This window comes from Cuculus canorus, chromosome 1, assembly GCF_017976375.1.
Source record: "Cuculus canorus isolate bCucCan1 chromosome 1, bCucCan1.pri, whole genome shotgun sequence".
In the NCBI taxonomy this organism is placed as follows: Eukaryota; Metazoa; Chordata; class Aves; order Cuculiformes; family Cuculidae; genus Cuculus; species Cuculus canorus.
Window position 1 is genome coordinate 27,486,909 of NC_071401.1, and position 27,510 is coordinate 27,514,418.

Genomic DNA, 27,510 nt, shown 5'->3' on the forward strand with positions numbered 1-27,510 from the left:
TTTTTATAAGGCAGTCCAATTTAGTTTTACTGGTGTTCAGTGAAGACGGTGACTACACTGCTACCTTCAGTGGCACTTTATTACGAATAAAGAATGGCATACTGAGCATGCCATGTAATGTAAAAGGATTATATTATTGCTCTTTTTCATAAACAAATTTTATAAATTAAATCTGAAGCACTGGAAGTTCAACATTGCATATATGCCTTATGAAGATCTTTCCTTAGAATATAGTTGAGGTCAAAGGCTTAAAGAGACTCAGAAGAGGATTAGATACATGAGTAACAAAGACATCTACCGTTATTTATTAATCTCTGTGCTTCGAGGGGTTAACCACGAAATAATTCTGTTGTTAACAGCATAAGGAGTCTTATTTTACTGATGTGTAGTTCTTGTAACTAAGAGTTTTAGGCAGACCTTTGAAGCGCTTTATATTATTTGCCCTTATGAGTGGACTGCTGCGTTGATAGAATGATGTCTTATCTCCTCATGAGTGAAATTAGTTTTACTTCACAAAAAAATATAAAATCAATAGGCTGAATTACACTAATAGAAAAATTACTTTCCATTACTTTCCATAAATTTAATTCTTCAGTTACTTCGTTTATTGTGTTATTAATATACAGATAACCAGCTTTTATGCCTTTTCATATGTCTTCATTAATTTAATAGTGAATGTCACAACGCTTTTACATTTCAAGGAATCTCAAGGTTGCTTTCTCTCATCCCTTTTATTAACATGTGTTCAGACCAAAGTTGTGTATATGAATTAGTAGGATTCTCTTTACATCCCAACTTGTTTACCAGCTTTTTGCTAACTATGTGTACACTGCAACTGCTTTCAGAATTTTTTATTTTTAAAGAAGATTAAAGCACTGAGAAACAGACACTTTGTGCTTACAATTGGCAATTACAAAGACTTCAATGCTGCTCCTGTTATGCAAAAAGAGAGTACTCATTTGTAAAATCAGTAAATTACTTTTCACATGGACAGTCTAGAAATCATGATTCCTTATTTCCACTTACATTTTACATCATAAGGCATTGATATGTCCGTTTCAAAGAAGATCAGCTACCCATTACTTTAATTAAAATATGATCCTTAAGACAATTTAAATAACTTTGGAAATAGGTTAAAATATGAACAGGGTGTTTTTCAATTAAAAAATATTTTTATTTCTATAAACTTAAGTACCTGTTTTGTTTAGATCATTAGAAAGCTGTGAATATAGCCTGTGTGAGTTACACCATTTTAATGATAGTATTCCCTCAATATCATTAGTTGTTGCAAATAATCTGAAAATTGTAAACAAAAAAAAATCTGAATGGAAATCAGTTCTACAGTTTTTATTTAATTTAAAGAGAATGTAAGTGTTTTCTTAATTGCTATTTGTAGCTACAAAATTCTAGAAGACTTAGTCATAATTACCAGTGAATTTGTAACTTGACAGGAGTCTCTTTAGCCCTGTGCAAACTCTCTTGTGCTCTAGTGTGGGGAGAACTGTCTAGAATCACTGGTGTGTTACTATGTCTTGCTATGATATGCTTCTTTAATATCTACAGTCTGTGAATAGTTAATAAACCGGAATAGTATTTAAGCAAGTCTTTCTCTTAAGCATAGATAGTTAGGAATTTCTTTTAAACAAAGCAGGTTTCATTAAATACGCTAACTCCTCAAGACCTCTTCCTTTGGATATAGAGGAGTAACAGGATGGTAATTTAGCTCTGTCCTTATCACCATGACAATATTATGCTGAGTTGAGCACTGACTTCAAACTCTCTGGGATTTAATTTCTGAAGTGCAATGGGAAACTAAGAATTCAGACTGTTCTTTCTAGGACAAGAAAATAGCTGCTTCTTTTTGTGAAGAGTCTCATATTACATTAGGAGTGTCAAAAGCATGGAGCTGCTTAAAGGCAGTTTTAGATCACGATTCTCCCTCTTGGTTGTCAAGCCATCTGTGTAAATGATACAGGGAAATCCCTGGTTACTTCAGAGTACTTACTGGCTTGCTCAGAAGCACTTTCTGATGAACCTTCTCTTCATTATATCAGAAAATCTCAAGAATCCTGGTTGTAATGTGAAAATAAGGCAATCGGCAGTTTTCACAACTTCAGACTGTTAAGTCTGAGAAACCCTTTTTATGGTGTTTCTGTTCACTCTTCTTGGGTAGCTCTTTACCATCTGAAATCCATGTAACAGAAATATTTAGCACACCACCTGAAAGTTAAGTCCGTTGTTATCAAAGAAAGGCAGTACATAAGGGTGGCTCTTTGGCGCTGTGTTACTCCTTGAAACATGATGTGAAGCTTGGAAATAGAGTCATTGCAAAGGCACTTTGTTCTCAGTGTTTGTAATGCCATTCACAGCTTTGAGTTTCTTAATTCGCCGTAGAGCTTAATGCTAACATTCAACCAGAATGGGTTTTGACCAGTGTTAGTGTCCCTGCACTGAAAAATCATGTTTGAATTTGTTTCTTTTCACAACCATCTTGGTCCCAGCCACAGATCTATCAGCCATGCTACTAAAGTAGTTGAGAACTGTAGGTTCATTCCTTATGTATTCTTTTGTTTCCTTTGTGTGAACAGATAAAATGTTTAGAGATTTGGGATTCTGCGTGTGCTACTCACTACCTGAATCTAACAAATTACAGCCTGGTACAGATTACCATTTTACAGATGATGATAAATCCAGGAGAAAGTACTAAATGACAATAATTATCAGAACATCAGAAACCGTTCCCATGAAACTAGAAGCAAAGTTCAAAGCACCTAATGCACTGGAGTAGATGGACTACTCTTTCAGTTTTCTCACGTTGAGAGAATTGTTTAAAATCATGAGTGCACTGGTGAGGCTTTTTAGCAAGCCTGTTAGACTAAGCTATGCTGGCATGTTTTATTGGACCAGCTAATACATTTAGAGAGTGGAAATTTTCAAGTATACCTGTTCTTACTCTGGCTTCAGTCGTACTCCAGAACATTTATTAAAGGAAAGAGTAATTACAAGCATTGCATTAAATTGAATGAGAGTTATCATAAGGGTACTAAGGAGAGATTATGCCAAAGTAACCTCTCATCTGCTGTCTGAGCTGTTAGAAGACTATTAGTAGAGTAGCCCAAATCACGCTTTGGGATTGTTATTCCTTCATATTGTTTTTAGAGTAGATATATCCAAATTAAATGTTACGAGTGCATTATATGTTGTTTTTGAGTGGGAGATATATTAAAAGATTACATGGGAATATCTCTAAACTTCTCCCTCATAATTTGGTTCCTGTTAGAATGATACCTATTAGATTTCTGGAAAACAGATAAGGGACAGATGAAATGATACTGTTTGTTGTGGTCCAAATGCTGAATGGATCCATGTGAACAAAACAAAGCTGGGATGAATTTTTCTGTTATCTTTTCTTTCGAGAGTAACCTAATAGCTGAAAACAAGCATGCTGTTAGGCATTCTACTGTGAAACCTGTTGTGATTTCTGTAGGATCCTATTCAGACTCAAAAGAGCTTAGGACAGCTTCTCTGAATCTTCTCTGGTAGACATGCACTCAAACTTCTTAGACTGCTCTTGTTTAACTATGGTGAAAATTGAATTTGTGGAATGAACTTAGGTAACCAGATGTAACCAATAGGATGAAATATACAGATATTTTTTTCCAAGGTTCCACAGCTGTAGTGCTTTGTCTCCACTTTCTGTCAGTGAGGTTTGCAAAAAGCATCTCTTAAAAGATGATTAGGCCTTCAAAAAGCCACCAACCTTTTGTTTGTCACTCTGAGCAGTACTTTCTCTAAGGAGTTTTGTGGCTTAAATTACTGTCTTATTTTATTTAATACTAGTGTCACAGAATTGCTGGGTGGATGAGATCGGCAGGAACCTCTGGAGATTGTGTAGTCCAACCATCTTGCTCAAACAGTGTCAGCTACAGCAGGTTGCCCAGGATTGATTCCAGTTGAGTTTTGAAGGTCTCCAAGGATGGAGATTCCACAACCTAGTTGTGCAACTGTCTCTAGTATTTGATCAACCTCACAGTAAAAAATTGTTTTTCCATATCTCAATCTGTGCCTTTTGCCTCTTCACCTGTCACTGGATGCCACTTAGAAGAGGGTGTCCCCCTCTTCTTTATCCCTCCCATAAGGTATTTTTACACTTTGATAACATCCCTCTGTGCCCTTTCTTATCTAGGCTGAACGGAGCCTCTCCTTGTGTAGGAGACACTCCAGTCTCTTCATGAATGCTGTGGCCCTTTGCTCGACTTGCTCCTTGTCTTTGTACTGTTAACTTTCTAATGTTCAAGTAGGGTACTATATAAATAGTTTTGATTGCTTGCCTGTGCAATATTTTCAGTATTTGCAGGTGCACAGATGAGTCTCTAACAAAGCTGCTCTCCTTAGTATCTGCTCCAGTCCTTGTTAGAATAAATTGTAATTAACAAAAGCAAAAATGGCATGTATTTTTTTCCATTTGATCTTCTTTGTAAATGAAGAAAGGAAACAATTAACATACATGCACTCTTCTTGGTTGCTGCTATTCCCTTTTAATTTTCCCTGTATTTTCCTTTGCTGTTTGTTATATCCAAGACATCCTTTAAGCTACTTGCTTTCATGCAGAAAAGCCTGCTCTGGATTGTATTAAACCTTGCTGATTGATATGCAAAACTTTAGATGAAATTACTTTTAGTGTCAGTTTTAATTTTAGGTGAAATAATTTCTTTTTTAATTCTGAGAAAAAACAATCCACAGTCATGTGCAAAAAGTTAGAATTTTCAAAATTAATATAACACTGCTTTAATTTTCCTCTTTTAATTTTAATTCTGCTTCTGTTGTAGTGGTCAGGCATTTCAAGCTAATTCCTTGTTAGATTTCAAATGGAATATAAGAATCTAAACCTTTTTTACTTGCCATTTTTCCATAGTGTTCTTCCGTAGTGTTACTTCTTCCGTAGTGTTGTTCCTTGCTCCCACCTATAAGACACTGGACTTTAAAAGAACAGAGTAAATGAAAGATGAGGCTAATTTAGAAGCTTCTGAACATCAGTTACTTTAGGCGATAAAAATTTTGTGCGAAGGAGCCTGAAATTGGTTCTACTGTGATCTGTGTGTGTTAGAAGTGAAAACCCCATCAAATCCCAGTCTCAAATTAATGCCAAAATATCCCTGAACACGGTCCAGTTCAGGTCTGAGAACAGTGTGTTCAGGGCACAATCAATACCCTTAATAATAACAAGAAGAAACAAGAAGTCACTCAGTTCTGTAAATTTCAGTAAACTTTACTACTAATCGACACCGACCAAGTGCTTCTTTCTGAATTACTGCTACTTCATTGCTAGAGTATTTGTTTTATGCTTTCAGGACTGCTTAGGCTAAACAACTGTTCCCTGAACCTATTTGATATAGTTTGCTATTAGTTCCTCGAATTCAGTATACTATGTCTCAGAAAGTGAGAATAAAAGACTTCGTATTCAGGAGAATGCAAAAAAGTTGTTTGATCTGTCTTGGTAACAGTGTGGGGACACATACATTATCTCATATGTTTTGAAACACACACAGTGTGAAAGCTAGGCCTAGCTCTAAAGAGGGAGTTAGAAGGCATAGAAGGCATAGAATCACTAGGTTGGAAGGGACCCACTGGGTCATCGAGTCAAACCATTCCTAACACTCCCTAAACCGTGCCCCTCAGCGCCTCGTCCGCTTGTCGCTTAAACACCTCCAGGGATGGTGACTCAACCACCTCCCTGGGCAGCCTGTTCCAGTGCCCAATGACCCTTTCCATGAAAAATTTTTTCCTAATGTCCAGCCTGAACCTCCCCTGGTGGAGCTTGAGGCCATTCCCTCTTGTCCTGTCCCCTGTCACTTGGGAGAAGAGGCCAGCTCCCTCCTCTCTACAACCTCCTTTCAGGTAGTTGTAAGAGAGCAATAAGGTCTCCTCTCAGCCTCCTCTTCTCCAGGCTAAAGAACCCCAGCTCTCTCAGCTGCTCCTCATAAGACTTGTTCTCCAGCCCCCTCACCAGCTTCATTGCTCTTCTCTGGACACACTCCAGAGCCTCAAAATCCTTCTTGTGGTGAGTGGCCCAGAACTGAACACAGTACTCAAGTTGCAGTCTCACCAGTGCCAAGTACAGAGGGAGAATGGCCTCCCTGGACCTGATGGTCATGCCATTTCTGATAATACAAGCCAAGATGCTGTTGGCCTGTTTCTTTTTTCTCTGGTGGCATGTTCATTGCATACAGATTGATCTTCAGAAGGCTCTGAAATGTGAAATGCTCCACTTTGAAAAGAGGGAGCCTGCTATGCTCTCCTTCTTGGTTTCTTTTGCCATCCTTCCTTGGAGACTCAGACATGTATGTTGTTATGCTATTAATCAGTAGTTCTCATTTGGGAATGTATGGGGCATACTGCCTGTGTCTGGAGGAGGCTGTCCAAAGCTACCTTCTTTTCTCATTGAGCTGAGCATTACAGAATGCACACTGCCTTGCTCTGCTGCACCCAAAAGCCCTTGAGTGAAGGTGCACAGGCCAGTCCTAGTCCCATCGAAATGTAGTTCTCTCTACAGCATCTGGAAATAGATTATGCCTTGATGTGTAAGCACATTTTATATTGCTGGAGATCTGCTTGCTCCTACATGATCCAGCCAGATTTGTGTTTGCTCCTTGGGTGGGCAGGAGATAAAGGAAGGATGGAAGAGGATTGTTGGCAGAAATAAACAAGGCCAGCAGCGTGGATTGTAGGAAAAGTCTACAGGAAGCCAGTTTGAGGCAGCCTTGAAGACAGGAAGGTGCACCTATGTTCGGAGTGGAGCTTGAGCCATGCGGGTTGGGAAAAAGAGGTTTGCTAGGTTTTACATGGTATAAGCATTTAGTGAAGTGTTTAATGGATATTTGCCTTTACAAAGAAAGGCAAAAGTATGTAAGTCTGTGTTAAAAAGTAGAATAGAATTTCATCCATTTCAGTGCTCCAACTTTTCACAATTTGATTCGGAAAGTGTGGGGTTTTTTTTCTCTGAAGATTTACAAAATTTATTCTTTCTGGTTTTCAAACATCTGCATTTCCTGCTTCTCATCTTTGAAGTAGGTTTGCATTCCAGTTCTTGCATTATTGTTGCAGTTCATGTAGGTGTTATTGAATTAGCTTGTGAACAGGTCATTTATATACCAGTAATTTAAGGTACAGATTTGCTAGGGATTAAGACTCTTGCGTCTCTGACTGCAGCTCTCATACTCGGTGTGATAAGGGGCTGTGCGGCCTTGTCAATAAGATGACTTCATTCAGCTGTTGCAGTGTAGCCCTAATATCCCAGAGCTCTGCCTGCGCTAGCAGCGTTTACAGCAAGTCCTGCTCAAAGTGAACCCAGTGGTGCCAACAATGTGGCTGTTCTTTGACACTTAATCTAGCAAGTGTATTTCTTTTGCTACTGAAAATGGTAGTGTTCGCGTTTCTCTAGATTATAAAAGTGAAAGGAGAAATTCAGTTTTCAGTTCTGCTTGTTTGTCACTGAATTGGGATGGTTATGCTGCAAGTTACAGGCAATTATTACCTGAAACATGCTAGATATGTCCAGTGTCAAATTTAAGTTCTTATCTGCATGGCTACCTTTTACTATTAGCTGTTAGCATTTTTGCTGACAAATCGGGTGGTGTTTGCTATAAATTAAATGAACATCCACCTCACCTCCACACCCCCCAAACACATAATCTTGTTTTTCAGGTTGAACTCCCACCTCCTGATCTTGGCCCAAGCTCTGCACTAAATCAGACGCTTAACTTGCTGCGGGAGGTTCTGGCATCTCACAACTCATCTGTTGTTCCACTGGATGCCCGTCAAGCTGACTTTGTGCAGGTATGAATGTTTGACTGCTCTGAAGAGGAGGGGGAAAAAGCGTATGTGTAAGTTAGTCTCAGTACACAAAAGACGGGTGAAGGATTCATCTTTTTTGTTGGGTCCTAATTTGGGTCTTTCTACCAAACCTGAGCTTGTAATGTGGGTAAGAGGGTGACTAACAAAGTGGATAATTACAGTACGATATGGAGTGCTACCCTTGTGCAGTATCTGAATTCTGTTATCCAATTACTACTCCATTAAGTAAATACACCCTCAAGATTGCTCAATTACCAATTATCTAATTTGGGTTACTCTTCCTCCTGCTAGGTTAGAATCTGTTCTTCTCAGGTTTTTATACTTTTCTCCTCACTATGGTAGCTGATCACCTGCTGACAAATCCAGTAGAAAACTGCTTTCCCGGTTGGAAACTCTCATTTCTCTTTATTCCGCTTTGTGGAATAAATAAATGATAGAGACAGAATGAGCTTATAAGCCTTGTATGACATGATTTGCTTCCTCCACTCCATCTTTTTTGTGTGATTTCTGTTTTAAAGGTTCTGTCGTGTGTGCTAGATCCGTTGTTACAGATGTGTACTATGTCTGCAAGTAGTTTGGGCACGGCTGATATGGCAACCTTCATGGTAAATTCACTTTATATGATGAAGACTACTTTATCTCTCTTTGAATTCACGGACAAACGTCTAGAAATGTTACAGTTTCAGGTAAGCTTTAACAGCCCCAAAAGAAAATGAACTTACTACTGATTTTTGCAGACTATAAGTTCTGATGTGAACATATTTATCTTTGATAATGTTGATTTTGGGTCAATTCTATATCAGGCGAATGGGATGAGGGCTTCTTGTCAGAGACCATAAGCAGGTATCAGAGCTTATGGTACACAGCATTTTTCATTTAAAACTGGCAAAAAAAAAAAGATTGGAATATTCATTTGGTGTTGGTTTAGTTGCAGATAAACCCATATCGGAGAACATTTTCATTGTCCCCGTCATGCTAATAATTGTCTTCAAACAGTGTGAGGGGAAGCAAATGGAAGTTGAAAGCTTAGATAGTCCAATGGTTGACTGTATTCCATTATCTAGCTAGTAGCAGGTCATCATCTAGTTTATCCTGGAATATAGGACAGCTGAAGTTACTACTTGAGCCCTTCTTTTGGCCTTGCTTTTCTCATTTGTATGGTTTCACCTAACATGCTGGGCTAGTAGTTTATATGTTGGTACCATTTTGAAATGGAAATTTTATTTGTAAATCCATTGACTTGGGAGAACTTAGATACTGCCCACTTCTAGTTTTGTTACATGAATATCTCCGCCGTACATCTCAGAAGAGCATTTGGAGTTGGGGGCTTGAAAGAAAGTCACAACTTCTTATTTGAAGGCACCAGTAAAGATTGGCTGTGAGCCATTTTTTTCTTTCTACTTCTGATTAGAATTTCTAGCACCTTTTTGCTCTGAAACAAACAAACAGAAAATCCCACCAAACGGTGGGGGGCATTTCTAATTTCCTTTATGAGAGTTTATTTTTTGCAGTAAATGTTGCAATTGATGTACTGTAGATTTAGTCTACTACCTCTGCAGTAGACTGGAGGTTATGCATTGAAAGGCATTTACTTTCTTCAAGCGGTTTACAAATATAGGAACAAACTGAAAAACTATCTATAAGATTATACATAAGTAGGTTATTAAAGTGAAGTTAGAATGGCATATTTAATAAGAGAAACATTTTTTTATAGACAAAAGAACTCTCTAAGACAGTTGAAATCTCCAAATTGAAATATTAAGATTTCCCTCATGATTTAAAAAGAAAAGTGCATTTTTCTAAACAATTGTAAGAAGTAAAAAGGCGAGCTCTTAAAATATCAGACATGGAAGTCTTACATTTTAATAGAATTTGATATATTATAAATTTTTGCTGTTCTTTGGTATTGGAAGAAAAAAGAAATGTGGATAATTACCTGTAAAAATGAAGTAATAGTGTAGATATACCCAAATATCTTTTAAGACTACTCAAACTAAAAAGCGATTACTGCTGCTGTGACTGAATTTATAGATTGACTTTCTCTGCAAAGTGAAGATTATACTAAGAATGTAAAATATGTTTGACTTTTTTTCATATGAACATAATTTAAGCAAAATTGATAGCTGTAATTCCATTGTCCTTTGTTCTCTCAGTTAACTTTTTACAAATACATATTTATCAGGACAGAATTTAAAAATGTTACTGATTATGATTTAATTTCAGTTTTATATTCCCTGTGAAAGACTGATTCTTTCTCTTTTTTATCGTAAAACAGTTATGCTATTGTCAATATTTTCAATAAGAGCTGGATGATTTTTATCACATATTTTCAAAGAACTATAGCAAAATAAAATCATACAGTTTTTAATATTAGAGCTTTGGTATTCTTAATTTTTGGTGCTGTTGAATTTACAAATACAAAAAATTAGATTCTTCTGTCAAACATGAAAGAATTACCTGTATTTTTATTATTGACTTCTTACGATATGGAAGATGTAAATGGATAAGATAATCATGCTCTACGGGTTTTTTTGTTCATTTGTTGATCAGTTGCCCTTTCTCCTTATTTGTGTTTTTTCCTCTTATATGTTTCTAGACCTTTTAACCTCAGAGTGTGTTCTATTTAATATACTCATGCACATTTTATAAATACTTTATGCTTAAAATTTCAGATTGAAGCTCATTTAGATACACTCATAAATGAACAAGCTTCCTATGTGTTAACAAGAGCTGGTCTGAGTTACATATATAACTCTGTGCAGCAACACAAACCAGAACAGGTAAGCTTATATAATGTACGTGTTGAGGAGATAGATACTGCATACCTGCCAACTAGGTGGATTTGGCATTAAGACTTTGGCAAATTCAGCTTCCTCTGAAAGCAAAAACTCTGTAGTACCTGTTGATTTTTCACATGGGACCAGGACTGTTAGACAAAGACACATTGGAACTACAGATTTCCACTACAGTGCATATTCAGCAAGCCTAGCAGGTCTGGTTTGCAACAATCTTTCTGTGCAGCTTATCTGCATACCATCACCAGGCTCTGTACACCACAGACATCCTGTACATTCTCCGAATAACTGTATAGGTAGCGTAATATGCTTTAGAAAGTGTCAGAGTCAAGCTGACTTTTAAACACAGATATTGAGTATGTATACCACTTCCATGACATCTAGAATATTTTGGATCTACAGTGCACATGGCATTCCTGTTTCTTCCATTTTATGCTGCAACATCATGGAGTGAATGGATGCCCTGCATGCATTAGACAATTAACTGCTTTTTTTCTTCTGTGAAAAAGTGGCAGATGAGTTTAATAGTAATTCAAAATAATTTCTTTTGTCCTTATTCATTACTGTAGCTGTTCTAGCACCAAGACAGTGAGATTCTAGAAGTGAACCTTCAAGTTTCTTAGAAGGAGCTGAAAACTGGAATTCAGAGCTCATCTCTCATGTGAACCACAGTTGTTACGTGATACATGTTGATGCAGCTCTTCTTCCCTTCAGCTGTGCCTATGTCCTTTTATGGTCTTTGTGAAGGTGAAGAACAGTGCTTGCTGGAGAAAGTAGATCTCCGTTGGAGAGCCTTATGTTGTTTTTTCAGCCAATAATTTTGCATAAAGTATCCAAACTCAACAGATTTTTATGTATAAAGATGAATAAATAAATGTGTAAATTATCTGATTATTAACTCAGCTTGATTTCCTATTCATGAACCTATCTCCTGTTCTAAAACCAGTTTCAAATGGACCAGAGCAGATTGTTTAATGGAATACAGCCAGCTTCATTTATATCTGTCCAGCAGCCTGGCTGCAGCATTGATATTATCACAGGATTTGCTAGGAGCTTATACATTGTAATGCTATACCAGCATAGAAGACTTACTGGGAAGCAGGCTCGAATTCTGTGCAGTCTCAGAACAGATGCATAGAGGGGAAATTGTCCTTTGTAATTCCAGAGTATCAAGGAGATACGGCCGATTTGCATTTCGGCTTTTATCCTAGACCTTGTGGAAGGCTTTTCTGGGTGTTTATCATTTAATGGTGAAGAAGGAAGAAAAAGAGTTGAAGGGACGTATTAAGAATTCAGTATTCTGACTTTCTAATCTAAGAGAGCAGTAGCATACAAATGAAATGTTACAACATTTCAGTATTGATGTGATTATTCAGTTTTCGAACATTTTAAGATTCTCTAGCAAGTAACAATTTAGTACTGAACCCATTGTAGAATTTATTATTTTTAATCTTTTTTCTGTATGCTAATATGACCTGATTTTGTTTCCTCTCCCTTTGTCTACTGATTCTTAGGGTCCTCTTTCACATGTGCCAAGTATGGATTCTGTGTCTCTGAAGGTTGCAATGGTAAGCATTTTACAATTTCATGTTGTGGTGGTGATGCTGTGACATGGGAAAGAATGCTTAATTATGTGATATAGTCAGTATTAATCTAACCAGTCATACTCTTTAAGCTAAATTGTGTGTCTGGGAATACATTCTTCATTTGTACTAATTTGCCCACTTGAAGTAATAAATACATAGATTATTTATGAACGGATAGTAATAAAATATTAGTTTCTAAGCCTTGAGAAACAGAACTTTCCTTACAAGAATGTTATCCCGTGAGTCATCTTAAATTGCTAAAAGCAAATACTTAGCTCTAATTAGTTTTAATCATCCAAGTTTCTTTTTTTATCTGTATGCTTTGAAATATAGGTTCTGCTATCATTTATAATTTTAGTCCTAAGGCTTTGATTTTATGCAAATAGTTAGTTAAACTCAGAAGTTAGATGCTGGGCTTATGTCACAGTTAGATTTTTTTTTTTAAAAAAGTTGAAAGCTGCAATGTATTTTAAAACAAATTATCAACCGATATTTTTTCTAAGAGTGTGTGAAGGCTATTTTGCATAGAGATAGCAATATCACAGTTCAGTAGGCAATAATATATGATCTGTCACTTTTCTTGCTTTGCCAAGTTTAGCTTTATTCTGAAAGTTTAACTGTAAATAAGGCCCACTCATCCAGCAGTACATGTATACCCCCACGAAAAAAAGATCTTTTTAAAAAGAATATTTTTTTTTAGAAAAGGTGTAAAAAAAAAAAATCATATCTTGAATCCTTCCTAATTGTGTCAGTGTAGACTGTTCTCTGTTTTAAACCCAAGATTCCCAAGCTGGTTAGATGAACAGAGCTCTGGCACAGAGCACTCTGTGGTTTACTCAGATCAGCATGCATTCTTATAAATATTTATAAGTTTTGCATTTAAAATATCTTCTATTTATCATGGTCTTGTAGACGAAGGAGGAATTTATAGACTGCAGTTGGGACCATCTCTCTATATTATATATATATGTATGTGACTCTCTTTTCTACAGTGCTACATAATAATTTCACTTGAAAAGTTAGAGAAGAATCCAACTGTTCTGTTTTCTTCATTATTTTGTGTTCACAAAAGTAGACATTAAACATTTCAACCAGAATGGAACCCAGTATGCTGAAATCTCATCTATCAGCCTGATCTGTTGGCTTCCCAGGATTTAAACCATGTGGATGGAATATTTGCAGGCAGACCCCTGCAAATCCCAACTTAACCTGAAAGTTTTCCAGGTTCCAGTGTATTAAGTTGCTCATATATGCTTACAAATGATGTTCTAGTGAAGTCCATAGCTATCTCTAGGCTAAATCTCCCTTGCTTTGCAAAAGAGGGCAGATAACCACAAAAAGTTATTCTGAGAGACCTGTGATTGACTTCATTTGTCGTTTTTGCCCACTTTTGCATGTTTTAATGATGGATTTTAGGGTTTCCAGCTAGAGAAGATTCATCCATTGCTCAGGAAAGTTGGCATTATTAGATATAGTTGCCTAGGGCCTTTCCCAAGTGAGTAATTCCAAGGATGGAGATTATACAGCTTTTCTGGGTAACTTGTTCAGTGTTTGGTGGCACTCCTGGTGACAATTTTTCCCCTTACTATCTAATCAGAATTTTCTTTAATGTAATGTGTCCAGTATTTCTCATGTTTTAACCTGTGAAAAGACCTGGCTGCATTTTCTCTATAGTCAGCCATTTGACCACAGTTTCATAGAATAGTTTGGGTTGGAAGAGACCTTTAAAGATCATCAAGTGCAACCCCCTTGCCATGGACAGGGACCTCCTTCAGTAGCTCAAAGCCCCATTCAGCCTGGCTGCGAACACTTCCATGGGTGGGGCATCAACAACTTCTCTGATAGATAGTTGGAGACAGCAGTAATATTCTTTCTTCTCCATACTACTAGAATCAAATCATTATTTGCCCCTCCACCCATACTCCTCAGAGTCAGAAAATTAAAATTTCAGTGACAGAGGTGCTGAAGTTAGACAGTTGTTTTGGACTATTAAGTTCTACCTTAAACATTTGTATATTATGTTAGGCTGTATCTTAAATATATAAAAAGAGAAAGTTTTGACAAATAAGGTGCTATTTTTATGTAATAGCTTTTCAGAGATCTGTGGTTTTACCTATTTTCATCTAATAGCAAATTTTTAATATGTTGCTCTTATATATTTCCTTTCCCCCTCCTCACCCCTAGGCTCAGTTTGATCGCTATCTTTCCGCTCCAGACAGTCTGATAATGTCCCAGCTGAATTTCCTTCTGAGTGCCACTGTGAAGTAAGTACCTTACCTTTGAATTTCTGTTATGCCTGCATAATGATCAGAAGGATGGATTTGATTAGATTTTAGTGGATCATTATGAGAATCCATGTTATCAGCTGTGATCATATTTGCATTGTCCTTTAGGTCACAGTTCAGTTTTGTTCTGACTCTCCTCTTTTTGAAATAGCAGTGAGGAATACCTAATTCTGTGACTTTCTGAAGTAGTTACTCTTGATTTCAGGGACACCATCTCTTCTCTTGGTTTTTGAATATAACTGAACCCTAAGGCTAAGGACAGTGTCATGAATTTCTTTCCACTTAAATGTGAACCACATGAAGACATTTTAGATGTGAACTCAGAGAATTATATGCTGCGCTGATCAAAAAACTTTTCTTTATATTGTTTTTCACACTTCTTTGAAGAATGCAAGTTACAGAATATACCAGAAATTAAGACTAGCACTTCACATTTTATGTAATACAACAGCATTCGGAGTCTCATTACTCATACCTGTCCTCAGCTAGATTGTATTAAAGCATCTTGCAATTAAAAAGTTACATATGTCAAGGGAAAAATATTGATTGTTGGGAATTTATCAGAATAGAATAGAATAGTTCAGTTGCAAGGGCCATACATGGTTACCTAGTCCAGCTTTCCAGGTTCTCCTCATCCAAAGGCTTCCAGTTTCATGCCATATACCTCTTACATGGGTTGGCATGAGGAACATTGGTGCTTTTCAGTAGTTTGTTGGGTCTCTGTTAGGGTTCCCATTCCCACAGCTCAGCCAGCAGAGCCGACCTTGTGTGAGAGCTCCATTTCGGACAGGGTAGCTTGAGCTGTAATGTCAGTGAAGCACTGCAACTTCTGCATCTAGGTGTCAAGCTATTACATCTGTGTTTTAGCTCTAGGTATTTTTTTCATGTAAGTCTATTTAGAAATCATAATAACAGTAAAAGTATTTTGAATGCCTCAATTTTCCACTGCTAACACAGCAACAATTTTTCAGAGGTAGACTTCATGCTACCATAAAGACTCGTGCACAGTGAAGTCACTTGGACTTAATAATTTCTTCTGTCAGATGAACCAAGAAAACTGGTTATGTATGCACTCTCAGCCTTATCCCATTGATAAGCTTTTTAAACCTCTCTTAGTGCAATTTAAGCCAAATTCATGTTAATTTACAGCAGTGGGCAGGTGAGAGGGGAGCCTGTGTGAGGATAATTGCCATAGCTGCTACATCTCAGCTAACATGCAGCAGTTTATTAATTTGCTCTAACTCAACGCTATAGGTCAGGTACTGCTCAGAATAATGATTAAAAAAAAAATATCTGTTAGCCCACAGCTTTAAACACAAAGAATCCTGTTGAAGTTTAAGATACCTATTTACAAAGATGCATGCTTGTAGAATCACAATCTTAATAGTCAGTACTTTCCATAGTGACTAAACCTTCAAAATTCAAAAATTTCTAAAACATTTAAGCAAAACATATAACCAGTACTATATTTATAATCTCTATCTGTAGTAGTTGAAATTTTCAAGTTAGTTTTGCAGACGTTTGATGTTGGTTCTGAAGGTATCATACTTGAAATCACATAATTGTGATCTACTATTCCAACAGTTGAGCTGGAAACCAAGAATTCCTTGATTCTCAAAATCTACCAACACACTTTTGATAAGGGACCGGTGTATTATGTACTCAACAGCAATATCATTTAAGCCTTACAACTATGAGGAACATTTCTTCCAACATTTGCCACTGTGTGCTCTTGTCTTTCAAATTCCTTTGCCCATTTAAAGTTTTAAGCTATTTATTTATGTGATTGTTGGTCTTAAGAAGCTCTTTTCATTTCTGTTGAATCACAGAAACTGAATGCTGGAACTACTATTTTTAGAAAGTGCTGCCATTTGTGTTAGTGGTAAAATGTATCATGTTGTTATGGCAACTGAAATCCTAATGTACTGATTAATGACACTGACATTATTTGATGGAAAGACTCATTTGATACCGTTCAGTCCTCTGAAATATTTTAATGAACTTTTTCTTATTTTTAATATATTTGGGACAATACCGTTTTATACACAATTGGTGTGCAATACTTTCTTAGGAGATTGCCAGGTTGTAGTATCTTGGTGATTCTAGACTGTGATCAGAGACAGTTGTTCTACCTGAACACCTTGAAAATATTCCACTTCTAATAGTGTTTCTAAATTTGCTACTATAAGGCCAGTATGCTAATAACGTAGTGATAATGGCAGTTGATCCTATATATCAAAAAATTGGATTCTTTGCATTAGATTAAAATGCAGGCTTTGTCTCTTAATCTTCTTTCTCATAGCTTCTGTTTCCTAACGTTTCCTGAAAAGACAAAATTTTGCACTCTTGGTCTTTGAATTTTCTTCAACTTGTCAGTTCCAAACAGCTGGTACATTCAGCCTTGATTTTAGTGGGTGCAGTTTTGCTGTCTTTGTTCCTTTACTGAGGATTACAGCAGGGCTGAATCTGAATTCACGGTTACCTTGGTTTCCTCAGCTTCTCCTGGTGTTCCACTTCCATTGGTTTGGCTATAAAATATTTGTAACTACTCTTTCTGATAGACAAAAATGCATGTGGAACTGTAAACACATCACCATGGTAATTAAAGTAAACTGATTCAACGTGCAATGTAGAACAACATCATTAGTTTGTCTTAAAAAATATTAAACTTTCCAGTTAAATTTAGCATCCAATCTCTGATCATTTAGATCAAGAAAAGTAACAGGATACAGGCTTCATAATGTTGTTGGCCACAGACTGTAGTGAGTTTTAAGTCTCTGACCGCTATCAATTTCAATTCTTCCTTTTTCACTGATTATGGAATCTGATGCTGTAAAGATAAAGCAAATAGAATATATTTGCTGGTAGTTGAAAAAAAGGCATATGTTTACAAACAACAAGAAGAATCCACACGAGGTAGAAGGTAAATCACTAAAATTATCAGTCTTCTAAAAGGTGCAGGGGAGTGCAGGTGAAAAAATAATGTATGCAAATGAATTAAATCCTTCTACTATTTTTTCGTGAGTGTAGAAATAAAAAAGCTAATTTCTTGGTTGTCAAGATCATGTATGTGAGTTTATCTACGCACAATACAAAGAGATAAAGAAGCCTTCTTTTGTTTTAAAACTTCTAGCTGCTTTCACAAGTGAACTAAAAGGGCTTTTTAATGTAACTGCACTGATTTTAATATACATTTTTAGTGTTTATCTTTAGTATGTGGTATATAGTGCAGTTATATTCCCTGTAATTTACAAATTGTGTTTTTATTTTTATTTTTTTCAGAGAGCAGATAATAAAACAGTCAATGGAGCTGGTCTGCAGAGCTTACAGTGAGTTATATGCAGCTGTGATGGATCCTTCAAATGAATATAAGGATCCAGAAACCATACTACACAGATCTCCTCATCAAGTTCAGACGCTCCTTTCATAGTCTTGCTTCCCCCAAGTTTATCAGAGTCCATAATTCTGTATTTGTTGAGTATTTGCATCAAGTTATTTTTCTGTTTTGAATTTTTATGTGTATGTAACAGTATAGTTAAAATATGTAAGAATGCGGATTTGTTTAATCAGCTTGTCAGAAGTCTAGTCTTTCCTGTGTCTTTGAATACCTTCTATTAGCCATAAAATAGAATATAGATTAAAAAATTATTTTAATGTATTCCTTTAATGGAAATAGACCTTGACAGTATGCAATCTCTTTGAAAAATGGAGTAATGGAAACAAGCTTTTTCCCTGCTGGACACAATCCTTTCAGCTAGTGTTGAACCAGTGTCTCTTATGACCTCACTGATATTTTTATTTGCTTTTTTCCTGTTCTTTCACTCTTTTTCTTAGCCTGTCTTCGGTGAACACTGATAACTCTAGTTTTAATACAACTGATATGTTTTGAATGCCTCAAGTCCATCACTTTTATAGCTCATAAATAATACCAGAATATTTGATGTTGGTTTTCAAATCCTGTTGATTAAATCTTTGGGGCAAAATTTGTGTGCTCTTTTTTTAATCCGTTGTTATTGTTGCTAGTTCTGGTATTTTCTGTAAGAAAAAGAAATATTTTAACTATGTGCATTGCACATAACATGGTACTTAATGCTTTAAGTTATTTGTATAGTTTTGTTTGACTGGATGGATTTTGTTTGGTGCAGTCATTCTATAGGAATCCTTACATCAGTTGAAACTTGGGAGATTGCATAGGGCTGGAACTAATAACAGTGGAGGCTTGGAAAGTGGTTTTCACAGCAGTATGGCTACTCCTCCTTCACATGTACACGGTTTTTGTTCTACTTTTTTTAATGACAGAAAAAATCCATCTGCTGTAGTACAAGCATTTATTCAGTTAATCATCCACCAAGAGATTTTCATGGTTTATGCAGTGGTGCTTCAAAACATTATAGTTAAGTTCACCTCTGGGAGCCACAGGTTGTCCTGGAAAGAGAGCCTGAGGGTGTAGTTGTTTGAGGCTGATATGTAGAAAGCCATGAGTGAAGATTTCATTTCTTTCCTCCTTTGGTGCAAATCTGGACTTGCTCTATGTAGAAACCCTAATTATATAGAGAGTTATGATTTAGGCGACCTTTGTTTCCAGTAGAAGAGGAAAATAGAGAAGTAGGGCACTCATTCTCTCTTATGATAATTCTCTGCACATTCCTTAAATATTCTTCTTTTGGGAAAGCCTTGTTATTGAGAAACCTGAAGGAATCAAAATTTTGTAAAAGGGATTTGTAGTGTTTTGTTGTTAGGTTTTCGTTTGTTTTTATTTTTTAAGGGATAATTTAAGCTGTTTCCTTGGAAGCATTTCACTTTTTTTTCCCTCTTTTTTGTATGGGTGCCACAGCATTATTACAGTTGCCTGAGTTTACACTCATATTAGATGTGGCTTACTTATATACATCAAGGGGGAGATGAGCAGTCGTTCATATTGAATAACTTACATATATTATTTATCAGTAATAATATTCCCCATATAAAATATATACGTAGTGGCAGCCAAGTCTGCAGTTTAATGCACGCTTGCAAAAGAGCAAGAAATAGAGAAGAGCAATAGCAATACATTTTAGTCAATTAGAAAACTCATTGCACCAGAGGTATCTGATGTGCTCAGAAGTCAGCTACGTAGGTAATACTGCAATAAAGACATTTCTCCTTTTCCAAATGGGCATAATTTGTTTGTATAATAGAAAAAGATTTGAAAATGTAAGTATCCCTGGAGTTCTTGGATTGGGCATAAATTCTTCTGTAAGTGTGAATGTTAGATTGATTCTGTTTTAAAAACTCCAGAAAAAATTCTAGAAGCTTAGAAAAGCTCTAATGGAAAATTATGCTCTTTTAGGCAAGGCACTTTAAATTACTCAGATTTTGCATTACCATAGTATATATTCAGAAGGCTATTCATTGTTGTTTAATAATGTTAATATTGCTTAATATAGCTCTAATTATATAATATGTGAAAATTACATCAGTTGTGAAAGATTTATAAATTAGCTTGTTATTAGATTAAACTGTTCATAAGAGTGAATTTTCTCCTGAAATTAGCCTCAACCTTAGTGTCCAGTAATCAGTCAGTAGTTTGCATGAGGATTAGTAAGAAGTTGCTTCCTGTCTTCGAGTCTGTGTAGAGACTTTGCCGTGATTTTATCTTCTCTTACTGAAAATTCAAAAGTGATGAAAGTTGTAACCTCTAAAAATCAAAGTTAATCACTAATTTTGGTCTCTGCAATTAAAGTAAATGACAAAGGGTCACAAATGAGAAAGGACATCAATAAAGGTATTTGATTTACTGACTTCTGTCTTCTGTGTTGTTATTTATTCTTGCTTTGCCATTCTAAGGAAGAAGGAAAAGTTGATTAGATTTTCATCTGTCTTTTCTGACCCTTTTATTCTACAAATTTCCTGCATTTCCACACCAGGAACGATGAAGCTGCAGCCCTGTAATTGCTCGGTTTGGAGTGTCGCAGTAATTGGAATCATTCTGGGTGGGGGTGCTGGGTCTGTATCCAGAACAGTGTCTGCAGGATTGACTTGAGCATCACAGTGCTTGAAGAGCTGCTCACCTGGCTGGGCTCAGTCAGTCAGCACTTCTGCGCTTGGTCCTCAAACACTTTGTGTGGAGGGTTGTGCCTTCTAAGAGACGAGTCCATTATTCTGTGCTAAGCAGCAATGTGCTTGGGAAAAATGGGTGAAGAGAGCTCTTTTGAGTGCTGCCTGTGGAAGGCCTTTAATGCTGACTACCCATTTCTGAGAACAGATGTGTAAAAGGGCTCATTTTGCATCATTGTCTGATGGAAAGAGCGATTTTGTGGGAAGTGAGAGAGTTGGGTTCTAGGCCAAAGAAGTTTGGAATCAACATCTCTTGCCTTCCTGGAAAGCACCCAAACTTTTGTGTAATATGAAATGGGGCAGCTCTGTTTCTTTGTTGAATTTAGCAGCTGTGCATAAATCAGTGGGAGGTACGGGAGGCATGAGATAGAATAAGCAAGGAGGAGTTTGGCCCTGTGGTCTGCACAGAGGGCTCTCCTAAGGACTCCCAAGCTCTAGATCTAGATAGAGTTATTGTATAGGGACCTTTTCATTGATCTCCAGTACATGAGTCCATGAAACAGAATCAGGATCCCAGGGCTTTATCACCCACACATTATCCAGCAAGCAGCAAGCTACAGGCTTGAGTTTGGGTTGGACCCAAGGTGGTTCCTCCGCAGTGGTGACAATGCCTTGGTGTTTAATTGTATGTTTTCAGTTTTCTCCTCCCCACTTTATAAATACACCCACTGCTATAGAAATCAAATATTAAAGTTGTTTCAATTATAGCAAGCACACAGCAGCCCAGCCACAGTGATGTTTTGTTTTCTATTCTAGGAATAGAGAAACTTAAGGAGGTTAGGAAAGGTGATAATACATTTGTTTTGCAGCATTTCAAAATCGCCCTTCCTATTTTCTAAGATTTATGACTCTAGCCCTGCACTTTTTCTGTTAATAGTCTCAACTGTGATTATTTTCATTAAAGATTTTAAATATGTGTTGGAGGAAAATACTTTCAGAGCTGCTAAACTTTTCCATTCATTTAAAAGATTCTAGCTGTTCTTTGATTCCTTTACTTGCCTTGCTGAGTCATTTTGCAGGCAACCCAGGCAGTGGGAAGCTTATAAAGTTTTGAAAATTAAACAAAGGAGTTAGATATATTTCCTTGAGTAAAACACATCCTGCAGAAGCAATACAGACGTGGGTGTGGGTTGTTTGAAATGTAGTGCCACCTGCTTCTGAGGGAATGTGGAAAAAGAGCAACTCACTTATGAATACTTCACCAATCCAAAACTGCCATGGTAGGGTTAGATGCTATAAATTGATGTTAGATTGATGTTATGTTTGAAAGGTTCAGAGAATTTTCAAAATGCAGATTAGAAGAAACTGGGAGTGGAAGTGAAAGGTGTGTCATGAACTCCCTCCTATACTGGACTTGGGTGTTAAAGGTTTCCAGAATCTCTGTCTTTTCCCCGCTGCTCTTTAGCACGTTTCAAACTAAACTTCAAGACGGTCCTTCAACAATTCTAACCATTCAGAATAAAATTAGATGCTTTGAGTCACCCAGTGACATACAAAGCAGTCGTTGAACTTGGAGACAATTTGGGTTTTGACAGAATTTCAAAGCATGGGAAATTAATATAACTTGAACTTTAATATTTGTCCTGAAGAGTAGGAGAGGCCATACCACTTGTATAGAAGAGCAGCCGTCTGCTGCACAGTAGGAAGCCAATTTCAGTTTTTCAGAATCAACCAATTCTTCAAAAGATTTTTAAAGACATTTTAAAGGTGAGCACGTTTTCCTGTGCTTGTACTGAACTAGGCACCTGCTGCTAAGCTAGCTTCTTGAGCTGATGTTCCAACAGAAATGTTCAGACTAGCACAGGGTATGTGTTTGCATGTGTTTGTGAGGTGGGTGTACAACTTGTCACACAAAGGTCTTCTTCTGATCCTCCATCTCTCTATGCCTTTGAGTAAAGGGCTGCTTTACCAAGAGCTGGTGTGGGGCTGAAGTAAACTCAAGACCTTGCTTCTGTCTTTGTCCTTGACCTTAAGGGGTTCAACCCCTCAAAGGTGTTGCAGATGAATTTTCAGTAGTCTGTAGAATCCTCTACTGCAAAGCTGTGGAAAGACAAAGTGTGAAGTTACTTGTTACACTTGAAAATTTATACTTATGTACATTAATGTACATATCTTATGTATATTAAGGTCTAAATCAGGGTATGACCTTTCACGCTAAATGGTCATGCAGACTTTGCATACAACGAAAAAATGAACCACAAAGGCTTTTCTCTTAAAAAATTGAAAAGTTTATTATGACTACCTCGCTTTAGCAGTAAGGAAACCGTGATTGAAGAAGATATGGCTGAAAGGTGCTCGAACGATTACTGCGGAGCAGCTGACAAAAAAGACTGTTGCATGTTTCATATTCAGACAATGAAGCTTTCATTTACTGCCTAGCTCACAGATGTGGTATTGTCAAATTGCAGGAAAATGCCTGGCAGACTCTATCATAGACTATATTTAGGGAGAAAAAAAATTTGGAACACGCTATTTATAGAAGCCACACAAATAAGCAGAGTTCTTATCAGCCAAAGATAACATTAGTCGTGATTTATCAAAGTAATCTTTATTTTATGGAAAATGGATAATAGGGTGTAATTTAATCCTTTGTGAATGTAATGTATATTTCAAAGGGTTCTTTTTTGTCAATAAAACCATTTGTTGTACTTGTTAAACTAATTAGTCTTGTTGCTGTTGCTTAGGACAGGATAAAAGATGCCTGTTAATGAAAATGGGGAGGAGAAGATGAGTTTGAAAGTTTGTGAAATATTTTGTTCTCCTTGCAGGCCAGTTTTCTGATCAAAACAGGTTTCACTTCTTTCTCTGTGAACTTGCATTGACTGAATTTGTGCAAACAGTACACTTTCCTTTTTTAAAACCCAAATGGATTACCCCCAAAATCCAGTTCATCCTTGGGAAGAGCACCTGCTGCAGGCATCAGGAGCTCCTCCGACTTCCCTGGGTACCAATGCTGGCGTGAGCTACTGTGTCTGCTGGAACTACAGCTGAGTACCAATAGGGAGGGTGAGTGACATTCCTGGCTGCTTCTCCTTGCTCTTTGCATTTTTTCCTCCATGTGCAAACACATTCCAGTAGGCATGGAGAAAGCAAAAGGAGAAGAAAACAGAGGCACCTCAGTGTGTCCTGCACCAGTCCCTGTCCAGCCATGTGCTTTTTGCTGGGCAAAGGCAGGTTTTGCAGGGGCAGAGCATGGGGCTGAAGCTGTGCCGAGAGTCTTGGCTCTTCAAGAGGTTCTGGCAGTGGTACTGGGCCGCAGAGGCAGGACATGAGCTCATTCTCTGGATCTGTAGTTGAACTTGAAAGATCAGAGTCAGAAGTGGGCAAGAGTCAGAAGAGGACACATATTTTATTATAATCTTTTTATTTTTTCTTGGTGTTTTTAGTGTCCTTGTTTGTAGCCTAGCAGTCTCATGAACTTTTAATAGGAATTTATGAATGATTTTTGGAAAATAACTCTAAAGAAGAGTGGCTAAGCTCTTAAAGGTCTTTCACCCTTAGAAATAGCTCAGAAGATACCTCACAGAAGAAACAAGTTATGGGGAAATCCTTAAAGAAAGGTCTTGTCCTTACTGTCTGTGCCAGTTCTGCATGGTCATCCCAAGCTCTTTGGTTCTTTTTGTACCCTCTGTTTTATAAACTGTCCGAATACAACATTTTGAATCCTGGATTATTGCATCTAGAAGTATCACAGGTTCTCAAATCTCCTGTACACAGAGGTGAGAGGTAGCCTGGGTCATGCTTCCAGCTCCCATGGCCCCACTGGAGAGATCATGGAGCAGATCTGCCTTCTCTAGCCCTTCCTCACCTTGCTCCGAGGACACTTGCCTACTTCAGCAGGAGACACCTGTCCCTGTTCACAAAGGATGGCACTTCTCCTGGCTCTATTACCAGTGTCCTGAGCGGAGGGCAATAGGCTCACAGCTTAGGGTAGGGCTGTCCAGCCCCTTCTTGGCTGAAAAGAAAGAACGGGCGGATTACCAGATGAACTACTTGATTTTTGTAGGTGTTATAGGGTGTTCATTTCAGCAAATGCTAAGTCAGAGATTTGAATAGCATGGCCAACCATTCCGCTCTTGATTCAGGCAGCCCTGCTGCTCCACACCTAAATACTATGGGAACAACAAAGCATTTATTCCAATGAGGATTCATCCCTACGGACAGGTCGGAGAGAAACCTATCCCTCAAGTCTGGTGCTCCGGATGACAACAGCAGACAGCACTGCATGTCTTCTTACAACAGCCTTGCTAACGCTGCAAGAAGGAGCTGTTGTGCCCCCTGGGACTTGCGGGACCTAAGCAAATGCCAGGAGATCAGCTTGCCAGCACTTTGAATTCAAAAGGGCTCTGAATCTGAGGATGTGGTAGCATTGCTGTCCTCTCTTAGATTTCAGTAATAATTTATACTTGAACATGCCCTTGCCCTGTTTGGTTTGTTTATCAAATATACCAGTTCCTTCAGATTACCTTCCACAGACCGTCTTGGCAGCACACAGGAATATCACAGCAGTGATAAAAATGTGTCAGCTTTCTACTTAAATGGGATCAGTTTAGACTCCTTTGATTTTTATTTTTTATATCCAGAATGACAAAAGGACAGAAAACTTTCACAAAGTGTACAAATTAGATTGCCACATGAGGAGTGCTGCCAGTTACTTGTTCTTCTAAAGAGATGTTAGGCTATTTCAAACCACCTACTTTGGGTATGTAGCTCAGGTACAGTAACACCTGAACATAAAGCTGTGGCTCAGAGTAATGCAGGGCACTTAGAGTAGATCCTGGTATCTTGTTGAGTCATCAGAGAGAGCTGAGTGGCTCCTGGAGGCCTCTGAATGATGATGTGGTGGGTCCTTGAAACAGCGAATCTGCTTTTCAGGTGCTTATATTGTCAGAGCCACTGTGGTTGTATGATGAGAAGCACTACACAAAGTACAAGCTCCTCCTGCCACTCCAAATTCTGTTCAAGAATAATTGAAGAATTTTGGAGGGGTTATTTTGCCGTAGCAGAATTGTACTGGATCAGGTTGTTCTCATACCTCCAAGACATTTTCAGTCATTTATTTTACGTCTCCTCCTCACCCAGTTGCAAAGTTCCTCGGAAAAGGAGTTGCGTGTTTTTTGAATCTTTATAAAGCATTGTATTGCCAAGGTTTTCTGGTGTAGCCCAGAAAGTCCTGTAGGGTACTAAACTGAGACCACAGAGCAGCAGTGACAAAGCTGACCTATCTGAGGGTGAGACCAGTGACTGCACCAGGCTCAGGACAGTCAATGCCCAACACCCCCCGCCATCGCTGGTCCATCATCAGGAAGGTCCAGGTGATTGCAGCAGAACACAGGCTTGGAATAGAGACTCATTGCTACCATGGTGGGTTGCCTTTCCCTCTGATCCCCCTTTTTTCTAAAAGGATCACAGACTGCTGAAGTGGCAGTGAACAGGATGGCAGTCAATGTTTCCTGCCTGTGTGTGTCCAGACAACTCCTCGATTGCTAAGGCAGAGCACAGAGATAGGGAGGCCATCGCTGCACATGTAAGTGCAGAATCTGCTCCATAATCCCTAATGATTGGATGAAAATAAAAAGAGTGACCTTACTTTTTAGCTTTCATTTTTATTTAAACACTGAATGATGTGACTTTTAGTTCAGGGAATCGATGCAGACTAAAAAAACTGCAGCAAGGTGAGATGCGGTAGTTTTTGCCAGTATTTTTTCTGTCCTGCAGAACTTGTGTTGTCTTGTGTAAACAGGTGAGGAGGCGTCTGTGGTTGTGAACATGTTCTTCCTTTTTCTTCTTGGAAATCCACTCTCAATTAGTCCGGAACATTGGATAAACTGGTTCTAATGAAATAAAAGGGTTTATTAGGTTACACAATGGTATGCAGTGGCTTAGGGGACAAAGTCGAATATTTACTCAGGGTAACTTCAGGAGAGAAAACAGCCAGGGAGATCACAAGTGAAACAGCTGAAAATCAAAATTTTGTCTAACAGGCAGACTTGTAAGTAAAGTAGGGGAATAAATAATGTAATGGTGTAATGTGGACAATACAAGGGTGTTATATAGAGAGTAACTCATTGTTTCTGACTCTCCATTGCAGGTCTTTAGTTAACAATTTCCCTTCTACCATCCGCTACATGATTAAACTCTGATATCGAATCTGCAGAGTTCTTCAGTGTATGATTAATACTGAGTGACTTCCTGGGAGAGTAAGCATGCAGTTAAGTCCAATGGGTACCTGAGACACAAAGACAGCTCTTATTGACAGCATAGGTCCCAGCAATATCAGCGGCACAGGACTGGGTGCTCAGGGTGCTTTTCTGATCAGGAAGAGAAAACTGATTCCAGGGAATCATAGATTCATTGAATCATTGAGGTTGGAAAAGACTTCTAAGGTCGTGAGGTCTAACTGTCAGCCCAACACGACTGTGCTTACTAAACCACTCAGAGTGCCACATCTACACATTTTTTGAACACCTCCAGGGGTGGAGAATCGACTTCCCTGGGCAGCCTATACCAATGCTTCACTACTCTTTCAGTATTTTTCCCAGTATGAAATCTAAACCTCCCCTTACGTAACTTGAGGCCATTTCATCTCATCTTATCACTTGTTTCTCGGGAGAAGAGACCAGCACCCTCTTCACTACAATCTCCTTTCTGGTAGTTGTAGAGAGCAAGAAAGTCTACCCTCAACCTCCTCTTCTCCAGACTAAACAGCCCCAGTTCCCTCAGCTGGTCCTCATAAGACTTGCTCTCCAGACTCTTCACCAGCTTCATTGCCCTCCCCTGGACACGCTCCAGCAACTCAATGTCTTTGTTGTACTGAGGGCCCAAAACTGAGCACAGAATTCAAGGTGTGGCCTCACCAGTGCCAAATATAGGGGCACAATCACTTCCCTCACC

General features: G+C 37.9%; 1 protein-coding gene across 2 annotated transcripts in view; it reads left to right on the forward strand.

Annotated features, from left to right (window-relative positions):
- COG6 (component of oligomeric golgi complex 6) overlaps window positions 1-20,285 on the forward strand; it is a 58,962-nt gene extending 38,677 nt beyond the window's left edge. For both annotated transcript variants that reach the window (XM_009568738.2, XM_054083548.1), the window contains exons 14-19: window positions 7,705-7,836; window positions 8,373-8,540; window positions 10,527-10,634; window positions 12,164-12,217; window positions 14,420-14,499; window positions 17,803-20,285. In XM_009568738.2, coding sequence (XP_009567033.2) covers window positions 7,705-7,836; window positions 8,373-8,540; window positions 10,527-10,634; window positions 12,164-12,217; window positions 14,420-14,499; window positions 17,803-17,950 — 690 coding nt within the window. In that variant the 3' untranslated portion in view covers window positions 17,951-20,285. The remainder of the gene's footprint in view (window positions 1-7,704; window positions 7,837-8,372; window positions 8,541-10,526; window positions 10,635-12,163; window positions 12,218-14,419; window positions 14,500-17,802) is intronic.
- Window positions 20,286-27,510: the final 7,225 nt, after the last annotated feature.